General features: G+C 35.9%; 1 protein-coding gene across 2 annotated transcripts in view; it reads left to right on the plus strand.

The window, feature by feature from the left end:
• C4H21orf91 (chromosome 4 C21orf91 homolog) overlaps positions 1-19,264 on the plus strand; it is a 31,802-nt gene extending 12,538 nt beyond the window's left edge. For both annotated transcript variants that reach the window (XM_030877741.3, XM_030877739.3), the window contains exons 3-5: positions 10,985-11,521; positions 12,526-12,588; positions 14,377-19,264. In XM_030877741.3, coding sequence (XP_030733601.1) covers positions 10,985-11,521; positions 12,526-12,588; positions 14,377-14,543 — 767 coding nt within the window. In that variant the 3' untranslated portion in view covers positions 14,544-19,264. The remainder of the gene's footprint in view (positions 1-10,984; positions 11,522-12,525; positions 12,589-14,376) is intronic.
• The last annotated feature ends 1,568 nt before the right edge of the window (positions 19,265-20,832 follow it).

Here is a 20,832-nt window from a genome sequence, read left to right on the forward strand (position 1 = left end):
TCTCCCTCTGTCTCTCCTCCCAACTTAATCTTCCGTGCCCCTGTAACTGGCATACCTCCTATGCTTTCATCATTGACTTCCTAGTTATCAACACAATAAATAGGTTCATGTTCCTGCCGTTTTCAAAATCTGACATTTAACATTTCCCTCTTTTTTGAAACACTCAGCTCCCTGGGTTCTGTGATAAAATATCTCGGGCCTCTTATTTCTGCCCTCTTTTCTTCCTAGGGTCACTGCTTATTACAGGTCCCTGAAATACTAGTGTTTCATTGAATTCTGTCCTTGTCTTTCTTTTTTTCTCATATCGCACTCATCTATTTCTTTCACTGCATTGGCTTCAGCTGTACCTCTGTAAGCTAATGGAACTCCACAAACATATCACAGGCCAAATCTGTCTTTTAAGCACCAGACTTATCAATATACATCCAACCACCTGCTGGACCTCTCCATTTAGATATTCTACAGCCATCTTGAATTTACGTTTCTCAAACTAAATTTCTCTCCTTATTTCCATATACACATGCATTTTTATTTCCTTCATCTTTGGTTCACATGGAATTCCAGGCCCTATACCCCAGAAATTTTGTTTCAGTAGGTCTACAGTTGAGATATTTTGTTTCAGTAGGTCTACAGTTGAGTCTAGGAATTTGCATTTTAATAAGAATCCCAGCTGACTCTTATGCAGGTGGTTTCAGGACCAAACTTTGAAAAACTGCCCTTAGCGAATGAATGGTTCCAGTTTCTTCAGGACTGTCCACATAAAGTTGTGTAGATGCAGTGAGGAATTATGGCTGAAATCTTACCTAAGCTCTGCTTTTCAAGCCGTGCACCCTGGCAGGGATGGCTTTTCAGTTCTCAAAGGCAAATTGGCCTGTGGCCTTGCAGCAACGCTGTTCCCTCACTGCTTCCCTCCCACCCACCCTCTCCATGCAGTCTGTCCCTGAGTCCTGTTGATTCTCCCCAATCTGTTCCTGACTTTTCATTCCCACTGCTATACCTTTGACCAGGCCTTTATTCCTTCTTACCAATACTACTTCAAGACCCACTTAATCAGTTTCATAGACTTTATCCCCCTTTCCCCATTGCTACCGCACACCCCTAGTTCTCTCTCAGTATCACCAGAAAGGTCTTTAAAATGCAAATCTGAGCATGCTGTTTATTTTCTTAGAACTCTTCGATTCCTTACTATTTTCATCTGGTTAGGCTGTTAACTCCCTAACATGACATGTAGGACATTTCATGACCAGGTATCTGCTTAACTGGCTACCTTGACCTTTCATTACCCTTCCAAAGGCACTCTACAAGCCAATCATTTGTGCACGCTGTCTCTCCCTTCCTCTCTTTTCCTCCATTTCTTTCTCACTTCCACACTTTTGTTTATCTAGTTCCCTCTGTTTTGAACCATTGACTTCTTCCTCCAAGTATGCAACTGCTTAACTTTTGGAGTACATGTATTAAATAGAGGTGATGTTGCCTGTGTTCACAGTGCTGCTGCGAGGATCACAGAAAGATGATGAATATAGGAGCTCTTTGGTAAATATAGTATGTGATGCAAATGTTCGTGTTGATTTAAATTGAAATATAGAAGGGTTTTGTTTTCATCTCATCTGAAAAGATGAAATTCTACTGAAAAGATTACTATGATTTGTTTGTATATTGAACAACTCCTCCGTTGCCAAAATAATTCATTGTTTTATGTACATTGAGGAGGTTTGACTTTATCCTGAGTTTACCTTCTTATGATTTGGCTTTCAGTAGATTTTTCTGCTCTAGCTGCCGTAATTTCCTTCATGTAGGAGCTGCCCAGCCAATCCTTTCCCCACAGTTTCTTTCAACAGTATGAATTCTGTTCTTGTATCAGTGTCTTTTTCCCTCATTCCCTTTGAAGTCTTCCGGGTCTCCAACAAGGATTGCCAGATAAAACTATACTGTCATTATAATCTTACTTTGGGGGAGAGGGACTTCTTGCATTTGAAGGTTATCCTTTGATAGATACATTGTTAGCCTAAGGAAATTCTCAATTTAAAAACATATTCAGAATATTGGGATATTTTAGGTATGTGTATCTTTACCATTTCAGCTGTAAATTTTTTGTTTTACTTAGTTCACTGGAACATACAGTACAAAACCTAATTTGTCTCGGACTAAGGAACACCATTTCCTTTCCCAGACCGAAATGTTTCCTTATGGGCATTTTTTTTTAATGTTTTAAATTTTCACTATTAAAAATGAGAAAAGATTTTTTTTCTCCCATAATAGTCTTTTTTTCCATTAAAAAAGCAAACTATGCCTATTACAGAAAAATCAAAATACAGGAAGCAAGAAGAATTTTAAGATTATAATCCCACCTATCTACCAATAATCTCGTAATATTTTTGGTATGTTGTTTTTCTAAATTATTTTCTGCATAGAGTATGCATGTGTGCGTGGTAAATTGTGTTTAAAAAATGAAATCAGGCTATATATACTATTCATAACCAGTCTTTTAATTTAATATATCAGAAACATCTTTTTCGTGTCAATAGGTAAAATTCTACTATGCTGACATTTTTGTAAAAGGTTTCATTGCATTGGACCATAATTTTTAAAACTTTGTTTCATCATGGAATGATTTTATTGTACACTAGTTCTCCAAACCCTTTGTTCTAATCAAAGTTCTTTTTACTCTAGAATTGCTATGATTCAATTATAATACACAGTCACAATATTTTTTTAATATTTTACAGTATGATTCATCAGTTATCACCTTTTTTTAATCTTTAGTTTTTCTAATCAAATGGTTGGTGAATTGTAGTGATTGTTTCCCATGTCTTAATTTTTACCATTTACTACCTATAGTAGTAATTAAATTATAAATGCCTTCAAATTCACTTGCTAGTAAATCTCTAATTAATAGATATTGCTATAAAGCATTTATATAAGGAATAGTCAACTAGAATTTCAGGAACAGTGATTCAAATATAAGCAGAGAAGTTGAGATGCAAAACAGATGTTTTATAAATAGCTGCAGGACAGCTTTTCATTTTGTTTTTCTTATTTGTAAGAAAATAAATCAGTCAAAACCTTAACTGGGCAGATGGCAGGCAGTTCAGGAGATAAAGGGCAGAGTGCATATGGCTATCACATTTCTGGCTTTTGAACCCATAAATTTCCTTTGTTTTAGTGGTTTATCCTCTTTCATCCAGTGTTACTATGAAAGCCTTTTTTCCAGACTGTCTTTTGTTTAGGTAATGTGTATATTTTTTTAACCTTGCCTATTTTTAGGGAAGTTTTATCTAGGAGAAAAATGGAACAAGTAGAGGGTTACTTGGGTCAACTGGATTATTGACTTAAAATTTTTTATAATATAACTTTTAATTCTTTGTGCCACTTAAAAATTATAGTCTAAATATAATATATTTTAATGTGCTAGAAAAACAATTTTAGCTTTTTATATTCTGTGCTGCTGTGAGCTTAGTATCCTGAACATGGATAGCTTCCATTCATATTTTTTTCCAAGTACCCTTTCACTTCATCAATTACCTATGGAAAAGCTGCCCTGTCCCATATGGTAACCTAACCACAATTTGGTTATTTAAATTTAAGTTAATTAAAATTAAAGTTAAAACTTTAATTCCTCGGTCATACTAGCTACGTTTCAAAGGCTCAATAGCCACATGTAGCTAGTGGCTATCCTATTATATAGCACAGATTGAGAACGTGTCCATCTTCACAGAGAGTTCTATTGGACCTTTCTTGTTAAAACAGGTAGCTAAGTTTGAGAGCAGAACTGAGTGTGGATTGTTATTTTTTTGTACCCTGTTAGTAATAAACAGTTGTTATGTAGGTGTGTTTCCCCAATTTCCCAACCATTATAATGAAAAAGTAAAATTCACTGAGAAAGGTTTTCTTTTTGACACATCATTTGCAGTTTATATATCCATCAATAAAAGAACTCAGTTCTGCTGTGGCTACCTTGGTTATTTGAGGTTGAGATTTATCTTTTAACATCATCTCTCTGAACACTTTGCTGATTGAAATTTGCCCTTATAATTCCTTTATTGGATTAAGCTGCTTTGACCAACTGCTTAATCCTCTTAGCTCACACAAAAATTTTAAAATGGCGTAAACATCTCCTAAGCAGAAATATGCTGTCTAAAGACCACCTGTTGGTATGTCTTTCTTTAAGGCAGTGATTCTCAAAATGTGGAAAAAGCAAGTTGCTGAACCCATCTGTATATCGGCTTAGTACAGTTGCCAGTAATACACTGTTGCGTATTTGAATACGGCAGACTGTAGGTGGCATGAGGGGGTGGGGAAAGGAGCACTGTTTATCATAGTACTCACTAAGGCACATAGGACAACTGGTAAAATTTTCCAAGAGGTAGAAGCCTGTCCTGTTTTGGGTTTAAGGAAGGAAGTAGGTGCTCCAACTATCCATCCTCGCCTTCCCACCTTCAGGCTGATCTGCCTTTTGTCAGTGACAGGATAGACAATCTGAGCATCCTCCCACTGCATGTGTGACCAGCAGTAGGTATAATGGTAATAACTCTTCTTGAATCATGGCTTGGCTGCTGCTTGATCGTCAAATGCAGAGTAGCCTGGTCGCTTTGGGCGTCAAAGCATCATTGGGACAACCATTATTTACACAGAAGCAATCCAGACCTGTGTCATCACAGAGTCTGAGTATAGTGTGAGAGTCACTAACCAACATGGCTGCGGAGCTTGCTAGGTCACAAGTTCCTGCACACTCATGAAAGGAAGGATAAGGACTGTTTGAATTGGAGAGCACTTACCTAATGTTCAGGCAGTAGCTGCTTCTCATTACTAGCCAGTTGCTGTCAGATCTTCTGATTTTGTTTTTAAGAGAAACCAAGAAATTGAAAATTGTAAGTGAATCTTTAAGAAAAAGAACACTTGTAGGCTAAACTTAACTTGCTGCAGTATGGATCCAGACTTCAGGCTGTGGGTGTGCCACCTCTACTTACAGAACTTTTCCTCTAGTCATTTTATCAGAAATGGGAACCTGATCCTCAAAATCAAAGGCATAACAGCTCAGTCCTTTCATTCTTAGTACAACAAAGTTTAGCTCTCCCTCCATCTTTACAGTTAACAGTTACTTAAAGAAGTACATAAACATGGCTTAATATGGGCAACATGTAAACATGCAGGTGCTTGTCCTCCCTTTCCTAGCAACCAAGATAAGATCATCATAAAAAGAAAACACCTTAATTCTTGGAAAAGTCTTTACTCTGGGCAAAATGTGAGCCTCCATAAAAAAGATTTTGAAGCAGTACTGCGTGAATTGTTGCACAGATGTTGGTCATGTCTAAAGGCAGTGTGCTTAAAATTTCTTCACAGCCTGTTAACAACCTGGAACTTAAATTATAACTAAATTATCTTGTCTTATTTAAAAATTAAGAAAGAACACACAAACCCACCATTTGGAAAACTAATACTGCCAGTTCTCTAATTCTGGTTCTTTTACGTTTGTAGTAAAAGTCGAAGTGCTTACTCCCTTAGAGCTTTCCAGTCTCCTACTGATATGGTAACATGTATTACAGCTTTACATCCAACTATTGGTTGTATTATATTTGCTCTACCTATGGAATACCAAATTATATGAAGCCAGTCCTTTGAGAAATGAAATATAGTAGTCAAATTCAGAAGGAATTTGACAGAGAGTAATACTCTTTGACAGAGAGTATATATGCGTGAGGCAGTCAGACGATGTGATATTTGAGAACGTGTGAAATAAAAGGCATGTAACATCAGTGTAGTCGGCTGAGAGATGGTACTGTTTGACAGGACCAGCTAGGGAACCATCAGGGAAAGATTGCATAATTACCACCAAATCATAAATAAGATCTTCTTCAAGAGGCTGGGGGTAAAAGCAGAAGGTAATGGGACACGTCATAGAACTCTTAAGTGTTTTGGGTTTTGTGGCTATTTTTTAGTGCCATTGAGAGTATCATCCTGTGAGAGGAAAAATTATGTTACTACAGTAGGCATATTAAATATATGCATGGAAACATCTTTGTTTTAAAAGGGTGACACTGATAGGTAGACAGGAAGATCTACATTTGAGTGGCTCTTGCTCTTTTATGAGTATAACCGAGTTTTCTTAAAGCAAATTGATCCTAAAGAGGAATTTAAAGAATAAAAATGGGGATAGCATGCCAGATGGGTTAGTGGGAGGGTTTTCAAAGTGCGTGAGAATGGTGTAACAAAATCAGAAATGAAAGTGGGAAGACTTTAAAAAGAAAACTGTTGAATAGAAACAGCTTAACTTTTTAAAATACCACTGTTCATACAGAAATGTACTGCCTAGGGGCTTCCCTGGTAGCACAGTGGTTAAGAATCCGCCTGCCAATGCAGGGGACATGGGTTCGAGCCCTGGTACAGGAAAATCCCACATTCTGCGGAGCAACTAAGCCAGTGCGCCACAACTACTGAGCCTGCATTCTAGAGCCCATGAGCCACAACTACTGAAGCCCACGTGCCTAGAGCACATGCTCAGCAACAAGGGAAGCCATCGCAATGAGAAGACTTCGCACCGCAACGAAGAGTAGCCCCGCTCGCCGCAACTAGAGAAAGCCCGCGCGCAGCAACAAAGACCCAACGCAGCCCAAAATAAATAAATAAATAAAAAAGAAATGTACCGCCTATATAAATTTCTAAACAGCCTCTATCCAGAAGAAACTAGTACATACTTCTAAAAAATATTAGCAATTACAGTTGCCAAGTAAGGTCTTGGTTCTCTAATAATCATGAACTCAAGACACAGTTACATGGACATCTTTGTGTTATGTTTTAAAGATTTTATGATAGTTAAGGTGTCAATTATATTGGCCCTCAGAATTTTTATTAGTAAGGAAGTTTCAGTGCAATTTTTGTTGAACTGGTTTGAAAATTACTTATAACTCAGGTTCTCAAAAGTATCAACTTATTTAATTGCATTTAGATTCATTCCCTTTCAAAAGCTGCTGAAGAAATAAATGGTACTCAGAGCGGTTTACACTTGTAAATGCAATTAAAATTGTAAAGTCAGTTGGGAAACTCACTGGGATCTCTGATAATAGCAGTGGTTGTTACTCTTATATTCGAACTGATAAAGTGGAAAAAACAAAATCACTTCAGGAGTTTATACAATGACACCTATATTGCTGATACAAATTAAGTGGGCTACTCACATTCTTTTCTAGATTAAAAAGTAATTTGTTCAAGTATACGAAGTAGTCCGTGTATTAAATTTTTTGTTTCTTCTGCTACTGCATATTTTAAGCTATGTTTATAAGACAAACATTTTCAAATTGAACTTTAAAACTGATTCAAGTTTTAAATTTTTAGTGAGCTAAAGAAGTTACAGGTACAGATCTGGATGAATGAGCTACAGTATACATAAAATAGCCTTCTTGTATATTCACTGTATGTACATTTCTAATGAAAATATGTAATTGAATAGAAGTTCCTGATTTTGTATGGCCGATTGAATGATGCCACAGGAATGCCATTTCTGTATCAGTGCCACTCATTAGTTCTTGGGACTAATGGCACGTTAAACTATAAACATAGGAGTAACTTTACTGGAAGATGCCTTTAATTAACTTCTGAGAGCCTGGCCTAATTGCACGTCCTACTTACCTTGCTAGGATGGGCAAAACTTCATGGCAGTAGACCTCAAATAATAACTGGTAATAAGTTTTAGGTTTGTTTTTTAATATAATTTTAATTTTCCTTTATTCATTTAATTTTCCTTGAGTATTCGCTGTGTGCCAGGCACTATGACAATAAGGATGCATATAAAACAGATGGTCCCCTTTCTCACAGAACTTACCTTCTAGCAGGGGATAAAGGCCAGTGAAGAAGCAACTGTACAGTCTGGTGTGATTAACTCAGATATTACTGGTTAGAAAAGGCTTCTTTAGAGGAAGTGAGAACTAGATGGGATGGTGAGGAAGACCCAGATAATGTAGTGGGAGTAATAATGGAGTGAAGGAGGATTTAATATGCTGTACTGCTAGACTTTAGGGGGAAAAAAATCTGTTAAGATGGACAGTAAAACATCTGGGATGGGGGTACAGGGAAGAACTGTCAAGGAGGACATCCAGGTTTCTTCCTTGAGCAGGTGGTGGTACCAGACTCAGGAAGAAGATTGGGTTTGGGTGGTAAAAATGGAGGAAGAGGAGTGTCATTTAGGCAGGGTGAGTTTCAGAAGCCTATGGGACATCTAAGTAGAAATATTTCCCACATTCAGAACTCTTCCTGACATGAATTTTTTTATGTCTTTTATAGGGGATTTTTCACCTGAGTGTCTGAATCGGAAATTTATTTTACATTTATGTATTTTCACATTAAATTGAATATTGTAGTTCTCTGACTTGCTGTTTATCTCAGCAGATTACCAATATGCATATAATCATGTGCTTACCGGGTTCCAAGCATTCATTTGGGGATTTAAGTAAAAGTTAAAAAATTATTTCTGGAGGACAAAAAGTTATATTACATGAATTACTAAGAAGCAACGTTGGGTAAAAATATCTTTAAAAGCCCACATTAGTCTTCAGATAAACATCCATCATACTGATTTGTTGTTGAAGCTGTGGGGTACATCAGGAAATTTGTTTCATATAATTTTTTATCTTTTTTTAATACAATTTCTGAACATTCCAAATAAAATTTTAAAAGCCCGAAAAAACAAGGGCTTCCCTAGTGGCACATTGGTTGAGAGTCCGCCTGCCAATGCAGGGGACACGGGTTCGTGCCCCGGTCCGGTAAGATCCCACATGCTGTGGAGCAGCTGGGCCCGTGAGCCATGGCCGCTGAGCCTGCGTGTCCGGAGCCTGAGCTCTGCAACGGGAGAGGCCACAACAGTGAGAGGCCCGCGTACCACACACACACACACACACACACACTATAAAACAGCAAAAAATAATGCCTTTCTGTAGCCTAGTTTAGAACTCTTTTTATATGCTGAAGGATTTCCTTTCATACATAGTAAAGGAGAAACAATTTACGGTGTTTAGATTCAGCTAAAGCATTGCTACATGATTAGTGCTGTGGCAGTGGACCGAGTGAGAATGAGACTGTTTACTGTTTCAGGGATTAGCTAGCCGTCAGCCTCATCTTAGGCCAGTGAGCCCTAAGAGAGTTTATAAAGAGTAAGGAAGCTCTTTAATGAATCCTCCAAAGTTAGTAAAGTAAGCAAGCTATCAGGTTCTCTCTGCCTAGCAGTAAGTATTAGAATCAAACAGCAGAATGGAGGTATTTCTTATTTTGTCTATAATTGATACTAACTACCTTTTTGTCTTACTTATGATATGAAACATGCATAATAACAATACTTTTAATATTTTTATTCTAATCAAGGTTTGTGAACTTCCTTTTTTATGTTAATTTACCAGGTTTTGAAATACAGCTGTGAGGTTTTGCACTTAAATATTTCAATTCTGCTGGAAATTTGACCCAACCAGACAATAACTGGTAAAAAATATGTATACACACAGTTGCAGTACAGGTACCAAAGGGGTAAATAAAACGTGTATGAAATTCTGTTTAAGTTCAGTTTTTACACTCAGTGGAAGAAACAAGGCTGAGATAGTTGAGTTTTCCTGGTGAGAGTCGTTGACTCTCGTCTGCTTAGACTGTTAGTGTTTAGGAGGCATGCCCCATAGCTTACTTGTGAGGGAACTGACAGCCCAGTTAGCGCTGGTTTTGGCAGTCTTAGCAGGACCTACCATTGGCTGATGTTATGTCATTTTGGAACAAATTAGTATTCGCAAGCACTTTTATACCTGATTTGATGCCATTAAAGCACAAATACTTCATTATCTTAGTATTAGCCAGCATTTGCAGTTCAGTTAATAAAATTGTTACAACTTCAGTTTTTAAAACAAGGGGTGAATACAGAATGTAATTTTTTCTGACGAAGTCAGCTAAAACTTTTTTTTTAACCTAGCACCTGAGTGGCTCTCCACTTACTCTGTTTTCAAAGCTAAGCAGATTTAGACTGCTTAATTCTGGCAGGCATTAATTTTCAGTTCCACATCCCTTATTCACCTTCAGTATAAAAGCACTGCTGTTTGACCTTAAATGGTTTGAACTTACGAAAATGTATGAATGTATTCTATATTTGGAAGTGTGTTGTGTATTTGAAAAGGTATTCTGTATTTTAAAAAACAATTGAGATAGTATGCTTAAGCCGTACTAAAAAGTTGGGAAACATAAACATGTAATATGAATATTTCCATTATTTATGGTGCATAATGAACACTTGTGAGTTCAAGAATTATACTGGCTATTGTATCTTGGTAGACTGAATGTGTTGCTATATGAGTAGTAATTGTGTGTAATGCATTTCTTTTAGAGATAAAATTATCTTGATAAAGTTTTAATAAGTATCAAACATGTGAAAACATTTTAGATGCTTTTCTTACTTAAAAAAATAAACAGTTCATCGACTTTTTGAGGCTTTTATTAATGTGTATTTTTCTGGTTCTGGTTTATCTTTCCCCAGTAAAAACGTAACTAATAACTTAAGTTCATGATTTACTGTGTTTTTTGTTGGGAAAAAAATTGTCAAGCATTTCTCTTATTGAGCCTATAATAGAAATTTTTTTCAAGTGTGTACTTCAGGAGGATTAGTGAAGAAAGCACTATAATATCAAGGCCAAGATTCTGTAAATGTAAACTGCTGGTTCAGTAGTATTTTTTAATATTATGCAACAACATGCCTCTGGGCTGAGGTTGAAATTGAATCATTAAGCCCTTAGAAAGGCTTTACTATTCATAAGAATTTAATATTTCTGCTATTCAGAATTTACTGAATAGTTAAATTGAAGCATAAATTATTAGTCTGTATTTTATATTAATACCAATATTCTTCAGCATTTTTCCTCTGATTTACAAATTATCGGTGACTGTGTTTTACTAAGATTTGTATTTCTCAATGCACCTTATAAAAAACAAAACTGTCTCAAGTCTTCTGTTTCTTTTTTTTCTTTAGGAATACCAAAATCTAATCTCTTGCACACCAAATCATTAAGGGGCCATAAAGACTGCTTTGAAAAATACCATTTGATTGCAAACCAGGAGTGTCCTCGATCTAAGCTTTCAAAAAGTACTTATGAAGAAGTTAAAACCATTTTGAGTAAGAAGATAAACTGGATTGTACAATATGCACAAAATAAGGATCTGGATTCAGATTCCGAATGTTCTAAAAATCCCCAGCATCACCTGTTTAATTTCAGGCATAAGCCAGATAAAAAGTTACTCCCACAGTTTGACTCCCAAGTACCAAAGTATTCTGCAAAGTGGATAGATGGAAATGCAGGTGGCCTCTCAAACTGTACACAAAGAATATTGGAACAGAGGGAAAATACGGACTTTGGGCTTGCTGTGTTACAAGATTCAGGTGCCACTTTATGCCACAATAGTCAATTGTGGCCTCATAGTCACAACCAGGAACAGAAAAAAGAAGAGACAGTCTCTAGTCCAGAGGCTAATGTCCAAACCCAGCATCCACATTACAGCAGAGAAGAATGTAAGTAAAAATAGGGAGAAAAGGTAAAGGTTGGAGTTTTGTTGGGGTTTTATATGTTTTATATATGTGATGTGTCAAGAATTTTGCTGTGATATTATAGATTTGGTAAATACAGTATTTAAATGACAGGTTCACCCTAGCAAAAAATGAGATGTCTTAAAACTCTTCGTCATTTCTTTGGAATATTCCTTAGTAGGTCCTAAACCATTGGAATTCTGCAGGCCCATCATTTGTTTTGCCATTTTAAATTATTAACGGAATGGAATCGACAACTGTGAATTGGAAAGTTCAGGGTTCATATAGTTTAGAAGTACAGCCTCAACCATTGACAAACACACACTGGCACGTTGCTAATCCCTACAAGACTAATTGGGGGTGGCATTTCAAAAGCAGAAATCTGACATTTCACTAAAGGCCAAAGGTAATGTGTGTACTTGGAAAAAGTGACTCATTCAGTCTGCATATTATTTCTTCAAAAACTCATAGAAGCTAAGATAATTTTAATTGACTTAAAATCAAGTGATCTTAGAGCTAGAAGGGCGCTTGGGATTCTGCATATGAATTATCTAAGGTTATATAGCTAGGTAGACAAATTGATTTTTCAAACTATTTCCATAGCACTTTAGTGTTTTTCAAGCTACACATCATGAAGCATGTAGTGCTTAAGCAAAATCAACTTGATGGGTAGTGACTAGCACTTTTTAAAAACTGAAACAGAATGAGAAATAGCAGAATCCATTGGACCTAATGCTAAGAGTTTTTCAGTGAACGTTTTATTACAGGTGGAGGTAGACTGGGACTGAAATGTTTCTTACTGTGGGTTGTGGTCAGAACTTGAAAACTCAACACTTTAGGAGTTAATGAATGAATCTTGGGGCCCTGCAGAGTGTTATGTGGGAAGATAAGTGCAAATATTTCTTTTAAATAGGATATTGTGTTGGTGGTGTAGATAACTTCTTTTCCCAGGTTGTCATGGTAATAATGAATATGTTTTCATGTTTCAGTGAATTCGATGACTCTTGGTGAGGTAAAGCAACTGAATGCAGAGCTCCGACAACAAATACAGGGTAAAGACTCAGTGTCAGTGCTTTTTACATGTGCAAATTTTGATACAGAAAATCCCCTGTTAGCTTCATCTGCATTTAAATTATGGGATTAGAACCTGCTCGAGTTTCCAGAGCAAAAAGAATTCTTATTATTATTCTTTATGAACTGCAGGTGAAATAGGTTCTTTTTTAGGTGAAAACGGAGACAACTTAATCTCTACCTCTTACTAACATGTTTTTGACTACCTACTATTGTACCAGGCACTGTGCACGTGTGCTCCTTAGCAGTTCTTTTAGGGCAGGTGGTATTGGCCCCGTTTTTTCTTAATTATTATTAAATTTTCTAAACACAAAAGTAATCAGAATAGTATAGTGGAACTGTTGACCCATCTTTCCCAGTTTCAACTATAATCAAAAGCATAGCTAATTTTCCTTCATCTCTGCGTGCACTCATTCCCCTCGACCCACCCCTACCTCCAGCATGGATTATTTTAAAACAAATCCCAGACAACATTTTGTTTTGTCCGTAAGTAGTGTAGGATTTTCTCAAAAAAATAACATCATTTTTTAGGCAATCACAACCTCTATCACATCTTTAAAAAAAAATGGCTAGTAATTTGTTAACATCATCAAATAGGATGCTGAAACAGTGTTCAAATTCCCCAACTGTTCCTTTTTTTTTTTTTCCTGCAATTGATGTCCATTTAGGTGAGGAAACTAACTGTGCTTCAGAGACATTAAGTTGCTTGCAGTTGCTTTAGTTGCTTAGATCATGCTTTCAGTCAGTAACAGATTAAGGATTATAACCCCTGTCTTTAACTCCAAAGCTAGTAGTCTTTCTTGACCACACACCCTCTCAGAATAATAAGATAATAATAATAGCACCTTATATTTATCACGTACTTATTCTGCGGTAAGTACAAGTATGATCTTATTTAATACTCACAATAAACCTGTGAGGTGCTTACTTTCATTATCGAGGTTATATATAAGAAGAAATTAAAACATAGTTTAGGACTTCCCTGGTGGCGCAGTGGTTAAGAATCCACCTGCCATTGCAGGGGACATGGGTTCGAGCCCTGGTCCGGAAAGATCCCACATGCCACAGAGCAGCTAAGCCCGTGCGCCACAACTACTGAGCCTGCACTCTAGAGCCCGCAAGCCACAACTACTGAGCCCACGAGCCACAACTACTGAAGCCCGTGCGCCTAGAGCCGCACTCCGCAACGAGAAGCCACTGCAATGAGAAGCCCGAGCACTGCAACGAAGCGCTCACCGCAACTAGAGAAAGCCCGCGCACAGCAACGAAGACCCAAAAACAAATAAATTACTAAAAAAAAAAAAAAACATAGTTTAAGTTACTTGCCTGAGACTCGTGAGAGTCAGAACAAGGATTCAAAACTCCGGTAGTCTGATTCCAAAGCCTCTTGGGGGGGTTCCAGACCTGGGTATTAATGGGCACTTTACTGTCCATAAGTCATATTAGAAATTGATTGAACCTGTTTATCTGTTCAGATTGAGAAAAGTATCTCAGAGGTAGCTGTAACTGCCATTTCTGCTATGCATCTCTAAGTCATTGCTTGACTCTCAAGTTTCATTTGATGGAGAAAAGAAAAACAGTATTCCAGTTGGCTATGCAAAGCATACAACTTCCTAGGATGATCAAAACACAACCGTTTCCTTGGTTTCAAACTACTTTCATTGCAAACATTTGCCCAGTGCATTCATTTTAATTAAAGTACTTGAAATATAAATCATAGATTAGCTTTCTGTGTACTAAAAATGGAACTACTTTTTAAATCTTTACAGAAGTTTTTGAAGAGTTAGCCCACCAAGTGCAAGAAAAAGATTCTTTGGCCTCAGAGCTCCATGTCCGCCACATTGCCATCGAACAGCTTCTCAAGAACTATTCCAAGTTACCGTGTCTGCAAATGGGACGAACGGGAATGAAGTCACACCTACCCATAAACAACTGAACTCTAAACTTACACGTCCTTCCTATGGCCTGCCATTTTTTTGGCCTGCCGGGCATGCACACTTTGAAGAAGTTGAAGAAAGTTATGGTCAATTATTTTATGGTCATTAAATTTGCAAAACTTAAGGCAGTGTTTAACATCTTTGTCAAATAAAGCAGATCATTACACCCTAGTCTTCTAGGGTTAATCATTTTGGTTCATTTGGGAAATCTTTTTTCCCATAATTACTAAACAGCCCTCCCTAACTTTTACCATATGTGACTACTTAAATATACTATTAGAGTGTGACTTTGTTAAACATGGTTTAATGTAATTCACCTGTCAGAACAACAGAAGGTTAACAAAGTTCTTAGGTTAGTCTAAACTACTAAAGATAACATTTAAGAGGTAAATGGAATTCATAATATCACCTCTTATTTATTGAGCAATATTTTAATATGAAAATTTTATATATAAAAATAGTATTTTAGGTACCTTTTCATTCTGTTTATAAATGTGTATTTGAATGGCTCTGTATATTATATTTACACTTTCATGTGTGAATGTTACCCATATTTCAGATCACTGCATTTTATTCTCTTAATAATGTTTTTACAGCTGTTACCTTATTTTCCAAAGATAAATGTATTTTGGCATAGAAATCTATCTAGTTGAATTGTTTTGACTTCTAATAACTCTTATGAAAGAGGAATTAATAACTTTTTAAAGCAAGTATACAGGAAAATAAAAGACATTATTTTTTTCTAACAAAAATAGTTATGAGTCCAAGAAGAAAATGCTAATCTAGTTTCTGTATGTCAGCTTGTCTCCATAGAAGTAAAAGCCTATTCTACGTCATTATTACTTTCATCCTAATGACTTCGATGTGTTAGATTTGGACAGAATTTAAGTAAAGTCTCACTTCCAAGTCAAATGTAATGTCTATCTTCAAATATAATATGCCATGAAATTGTTGTCCTATCTTTGAAAAAAATTAAAATCATTTTGTGTACCACTTAAGATAAAAGTTCAAGAATCCTTCAACTGTCCAAATTCTGTTATCAACATCACTGAAAGTAGTGCCCAAAGAAAGCATTTTCTAAACTTTAGAATCTAAAGGAAAAGAGAAGATTGCTAGTCACAGAAAAACAGTACTCTTAATTCAAAAAAAAAGTCCATTTTTAAGAGGATACTCTTATTGCCTATCACGTTTCCAAAGAATTCTGAACAAATAGTTTGTCTCAAACAGCTAGATAAGTTTTCAAATAATATAGTAAAAGCTATAACCAATGCAGAATTAAAATGGGCTCTAAATTCTGTTTTCAACTAGTACTTAGAATGTATTTATGAGGTAAGATCCTTTGCTTGAAAGAATCCACAGAAAAGCCCATTAACTTGGCAGTTTCACACATAAAGATATGAATAACTTCTGCCTTAAATTTGGCAGCCTGCCCTGGTTTGGGTCAGATTTTAGTCTTGAACACAAAGAGTATTTGACTAAGCAAAGAAACACCTCAATCTAGTAGAAAACAACTTTTTGTAACGCTAAAATGTGTTAAATTTGCCTGAGGATATCAATTGATATCTCACTGATTTTGTTTTCTTTGAAATATGACATAACTGCTTTTCGGAGGGAGCTTTTGAAAGATGTTTTCAACTTCTCTCAATCTTTTGAGTCACCCAGAATGAATTTAAAATCCAGGGAGTGGGGGCTTCCCTGGTGGCACAGTGGTTGAGAGTCCGCCTACCAATGCAGGGGACACGGGTTCGTGCCCCGGTCCGGGAAGATCCCACATGCCGCGGAGCGGCTGGGCCCGTGAGCCATGGCCGCTGAGCCTGCGCGTCCAGAGCCTGTGCTCCGCAGTGGGAGAGGCCACAGCGGTGACAGGCCTGCGTACCACAAAAAAAATCCAGGGAGTGGGAATGCATTGCCTTAGTTGTGATAAGCTTTAATTGAATGTGTGCAATATCAAAATCTATAAACTACAAGTTGAATAAAGACATTTCCTGATGAAGCCGATAAGTATCTCAGTGCTTCGTTGTTATGGTCAGATTTTCAAATTTGACTTTACTCTTTTTTGACATAATTCATTAAGAATCTTCCCAGCCAGGGTGCTTCTACACATTTGTGGTTCTATTTAGGTCACTTAGGGACAGTCGTAAAAGTTTGGGATGTGTTGCCTTTGATGTAAGTAGTAGCTTGTTGCCAGAACATGAGCCATATGGTGCAGTCCCAAATATAACAGTGTTATCCAAAGAAAGTGTTTGCTTATTTCTTAGAGTTTCTGGCGAATTTATAGCATTACTAATGAGTTTGGCACAATTGCATGGGGGCGTATATACCAAGGTCTTAATTGAGGAGTCTAATTTATTCCATTTAGATATTTCTTACTTAAGCCCTTCAAAGGCAAGGTGCTCTTAAAAAATACCTGTGGTGCTGGTACTCGCACTAGTACTTAATTTGGAAGGATATCCTAGTTAAAAAAAATTTTTGAAAAAAGTATTTTGCACAGCAGTTTATCCAAATATTTGGTAAACTTATTTTATATTCCTATGTTAGTTTTCTTGAATATTCAATTATTGTATATGCTAAAATAAGGGTAAGGGATAGAGTTGAGTTTTCAGAGAACATGAAATACCGCAAATATTGGTTACCATGCTTGGCTATTTTTCTGCAGAGTTGTTAGTACTTTTTGAGGAAGTTTAGAAGAAAACCTCACATATACCTTTAGTTTCAAAAATGGTAAAAAAAGAGACTGCTAATCAGCCATTATTGACATCTTCACAGCTTATGTGACTAAAGGGAGTGAAATAAGACTAATATTTTTTTCACTTTAGATTTCATAATTAGACAAGTTGAATTAAGTTTAAAACATCAGTTGTTTAAAGTTATTTTGACCACACAAGATTGTTCTCTTTAAAGATTTAAAATGCTTGCAGCCTTTTATTTAAGCTAAAAACCTATTTACTTTGCGATTATTATCCTTTGATCCTAGTATTTAGTATCCAAATTAGTCTTTTTTTTTCTTAAAGGCATGCACTTAAGAGACCAATAATAGATGATGCATGCAGGCAGCAGGATAGTGTTTCTTTCCATTATGTAGTTGCTTACACACAGTGTTGGAGCAGAGAAATGTTGTTAGTTTTTCAAATTATATGTTCATTTCACCACAAAGTGCCCATTTTTATATGCATTTGAGGATTGTTTTTAAAAGAAATTCATGTTGGAAAGTGATTTCAGAAATATAGTCAAAAGATATTCTTTTGTTGTTGGCATCTTGACAAGCATCTTGAGATTCCTCGGGTTTTTTATTTTACTGTATTCTTTACCACTGAAAATGGTTTAAAGTTCATTCTTTTTTGTTTATATATTTTTTTTACCTAGGTGTTTACAATGTTGAGGCTTTCGGTCAGTTTTTGCCACACTTTGGGTTTTTTTTTAATATTTTGGGATGAGTGTGTTAATGTTTACCAGTTTTGGCTTTATTTTGTTTTGTTTTGGAAGAAATCTGCTAGTGTTATTAATGTTGTAAAATGTAATACAAAATGTATATGCTCAAAACCTCAGTAGGAACTTTTAAAGAAATTATTTGTGTAGCTTAGTAGGAGGTTCAGGTTAGTGACCATAAAATTAAGTTACGTGACATAAAAAATTTTCAAATGGTACAGTGTAAAGTTCTTGTAGTGTTATTTTTATGCTAAAGTAAGATATGTGAGTAATTTTAAGTACTTAATAAAAAGTTTAGTACTCTACAAATAGATTTTTTTAAAATATCTTTTGTTCAGATGTGGCTGAAAAGCAAAGATAATTGATTTCATTTCAGTGTTCAATTGCATTTTTAACTTTAGGTTGGTGGAAATAATTATTTGAGGAAATTTGTGGTGGTGGGGTGGGAGAGAGTTTATTACCAAAATAATAAGGTAATAAGGCTCTGGCACAAGTAAAGGTATCTTGGAGGGGGGCTGTAATACTGTGCTTGGAATAACAAGGTTCTGTCCAGCGTCTTAAGTATTTTCATTCACTTCATCCTTTCATAACTGCCCTTATGATAATGTAGTCTAACCTATTAAGCAGCTTGGTCACCTTGCTATGAACCATATCATAGCAAGTCTCTAGCGTTGAGATTTCTTGAGCACCTAGTTTGTAACATATGCTTTTCCTATTCTTTTTAGTTTAAAATAATCCAGATTACTAATGCATTTCAGTGATGTTGAATTAGTCCGCAATTTTAATCCTACCAAATTAAAAAGTTTAAAAATCATGAAGATGAGTATTGCCCTCCACCCTCCCTTCAGAAAAAGTGTTAGTTGAACTTCCCTCAACTGCACAGAAAGCAAAGGGAATTTTAGTAAATGTGTGTTTCTTCTTTCAAACGTGTAGAATGTTTATTTCCATTCTACTGCCTCCAAAAGAGGTATTTTAGAAAGTGTTCAGTAGTGACTTCTGTTAAATGCCATTCATACTTTTACAATTTGTGTGTGTGTTAATGTTGCTTTAAACTTGAGTAGAAATTCGTACAAAATTGTCTTAAGGCCTTTGAGAAAAGAAAATGAAGCTGCAGTGATGAAAACCAAGTTGGTTTCAAAAAAGTTTATTTAGACATTACTTGGCTGTTATATTTTCCTTTTAAAACTGCAATAATTTATATATTTGTATTGCTCTGCTTTGGAACTGTAACTACATATGCTTGTCTACTATTTTTAATTTTACAACAATAAAATAAATATTTTATTATCTGCTAGCTTCAGTGGGTATTTTTGTGTCCGTATATTTTCTTTAAATTATTGACCCAAATGAAAAGTTTTGTTTTTCACGATTAGGGAGTCTATACTTAGAATTGTTATCTAACAATTTCTTAATTTTTTGTGAGAATCTTTCTTTGATACTTAATATTCCCTCTGTCCCAGGAGTTCAGAAGCAGAAAATAAGATTCCTGTGGCTTTCTAGATGTCTATACAACTTTTTAATTTGGAGTGTACTTTTTACATACAATAAATACACAGATTTTAAGTGTGTTGTTTGAGTTTTAATAAGTGTATACAACTGTGTAACCATCCCCTCTTTGGGCCCCTTTCTAATCTCTTCACTCTCCATTTCCTTTCCACTGTTCTGATCTCTATCACCGTAATTTGCATTTGCCTGACTTAGAACTTGACATAAATATTATTCTACAGGATGTGCTCATTTGCTTCTGGCTTTTTTCACTCAGCCAGCTGCTCTGAAATTCATCTATATTAATGCAGGGTTCAGTGGTTCATTTCCTCTTTTTTAGCTGACTAGTCTTTGGTGTGTATTATAATTTGTTTAGCCATTCATCCTGTTGATGGACTTTTGAGTTGTTTCCAGTTTAAGGTTATATGAATAAAGCTGTTGTGAATATTTTTAAGTTGGCCTTTAAAAGGGTATTAAAATAATAAAGTATTCAAAATTACTCATGGTTAGCACTGTGAATCTGAATTTTGTTTTTAATTATCATTTTTCCCACAAATGATTTTTAAAGTAATTTATATACCTTGTGGTAATAATTTGAAACTAGGAAACAGTTGTTCAAGAGATAAGAGGAAGATTACAAAATAAGGGATGTTTGAGCATTGAAACATTTAATGGGTTGCAAAGAATACTGATCGTCCTTGCAGGTCTCTTCAAAGTCTAACAGTCTAAGACCACTTTGTTTTCCAGAAGAGGCAATGAAGACCAAGAGAGTCTGGTTTGGAGAAAGTACTGGAAAGAGCGCCAGACCACAAATGAAGTTGTTCTCCTATTTAGCTTTAACTGCTTTGTGACGTTAAGGGAAATTAATCACTTAAATTTTTCTAAGCCTGAATTCACAAGCTAGAGCCAACAGTTGGTAAAATGTAAGCCTTATGCTTCATCATCTTTGTTCCTGCACAGGTTCTGAGCCTTCTCAAGAATTTTCAAAGTACTTGTAAAATGATTTGTTCGCCCTCATTTTTAAATGTCATTACAGGACCCAGAATTCTTTGTAGGTGTCTTAGAGACTGGTAAGTAGGTGTGAGTAGGATGAATAGAAAGGAGGGGGAGCTGCAGGCAGAACGCCTTTTAAATCATTTATATATTGGTGTTCTAAATTATTAATTAAAAGGTTTTAAAAGGTTGTATCTTTGGAATCTGATCTAGATGATGTCTTAGATCCCTTGTAAAGTTCCACACGACTTGCAAGTTTACATCAGTGTATTTTTCTTTGGAGGGGTAGGGGCGACATGTGCTCTGCATCTGAATCCCATTCCAGTGTTCAAATGGCACAGACCACTTTTACCTGTGGAAGCAAAAACTTCACCCAACCTCCCT

Source organism: Globicephala melas, chromosome 4 (genome assembly GCF_963455315.2).
Source record: "Globicephala melas chromosome 4, mGloMel1.2, whole genome shotgun sequence".
NCBI classification, from domain to species: Eukaryota; Metazoa; Chordata; class Mammalia; order Artiodactyla; family Delphinidae; genus Globicephala; species Globicephala melas.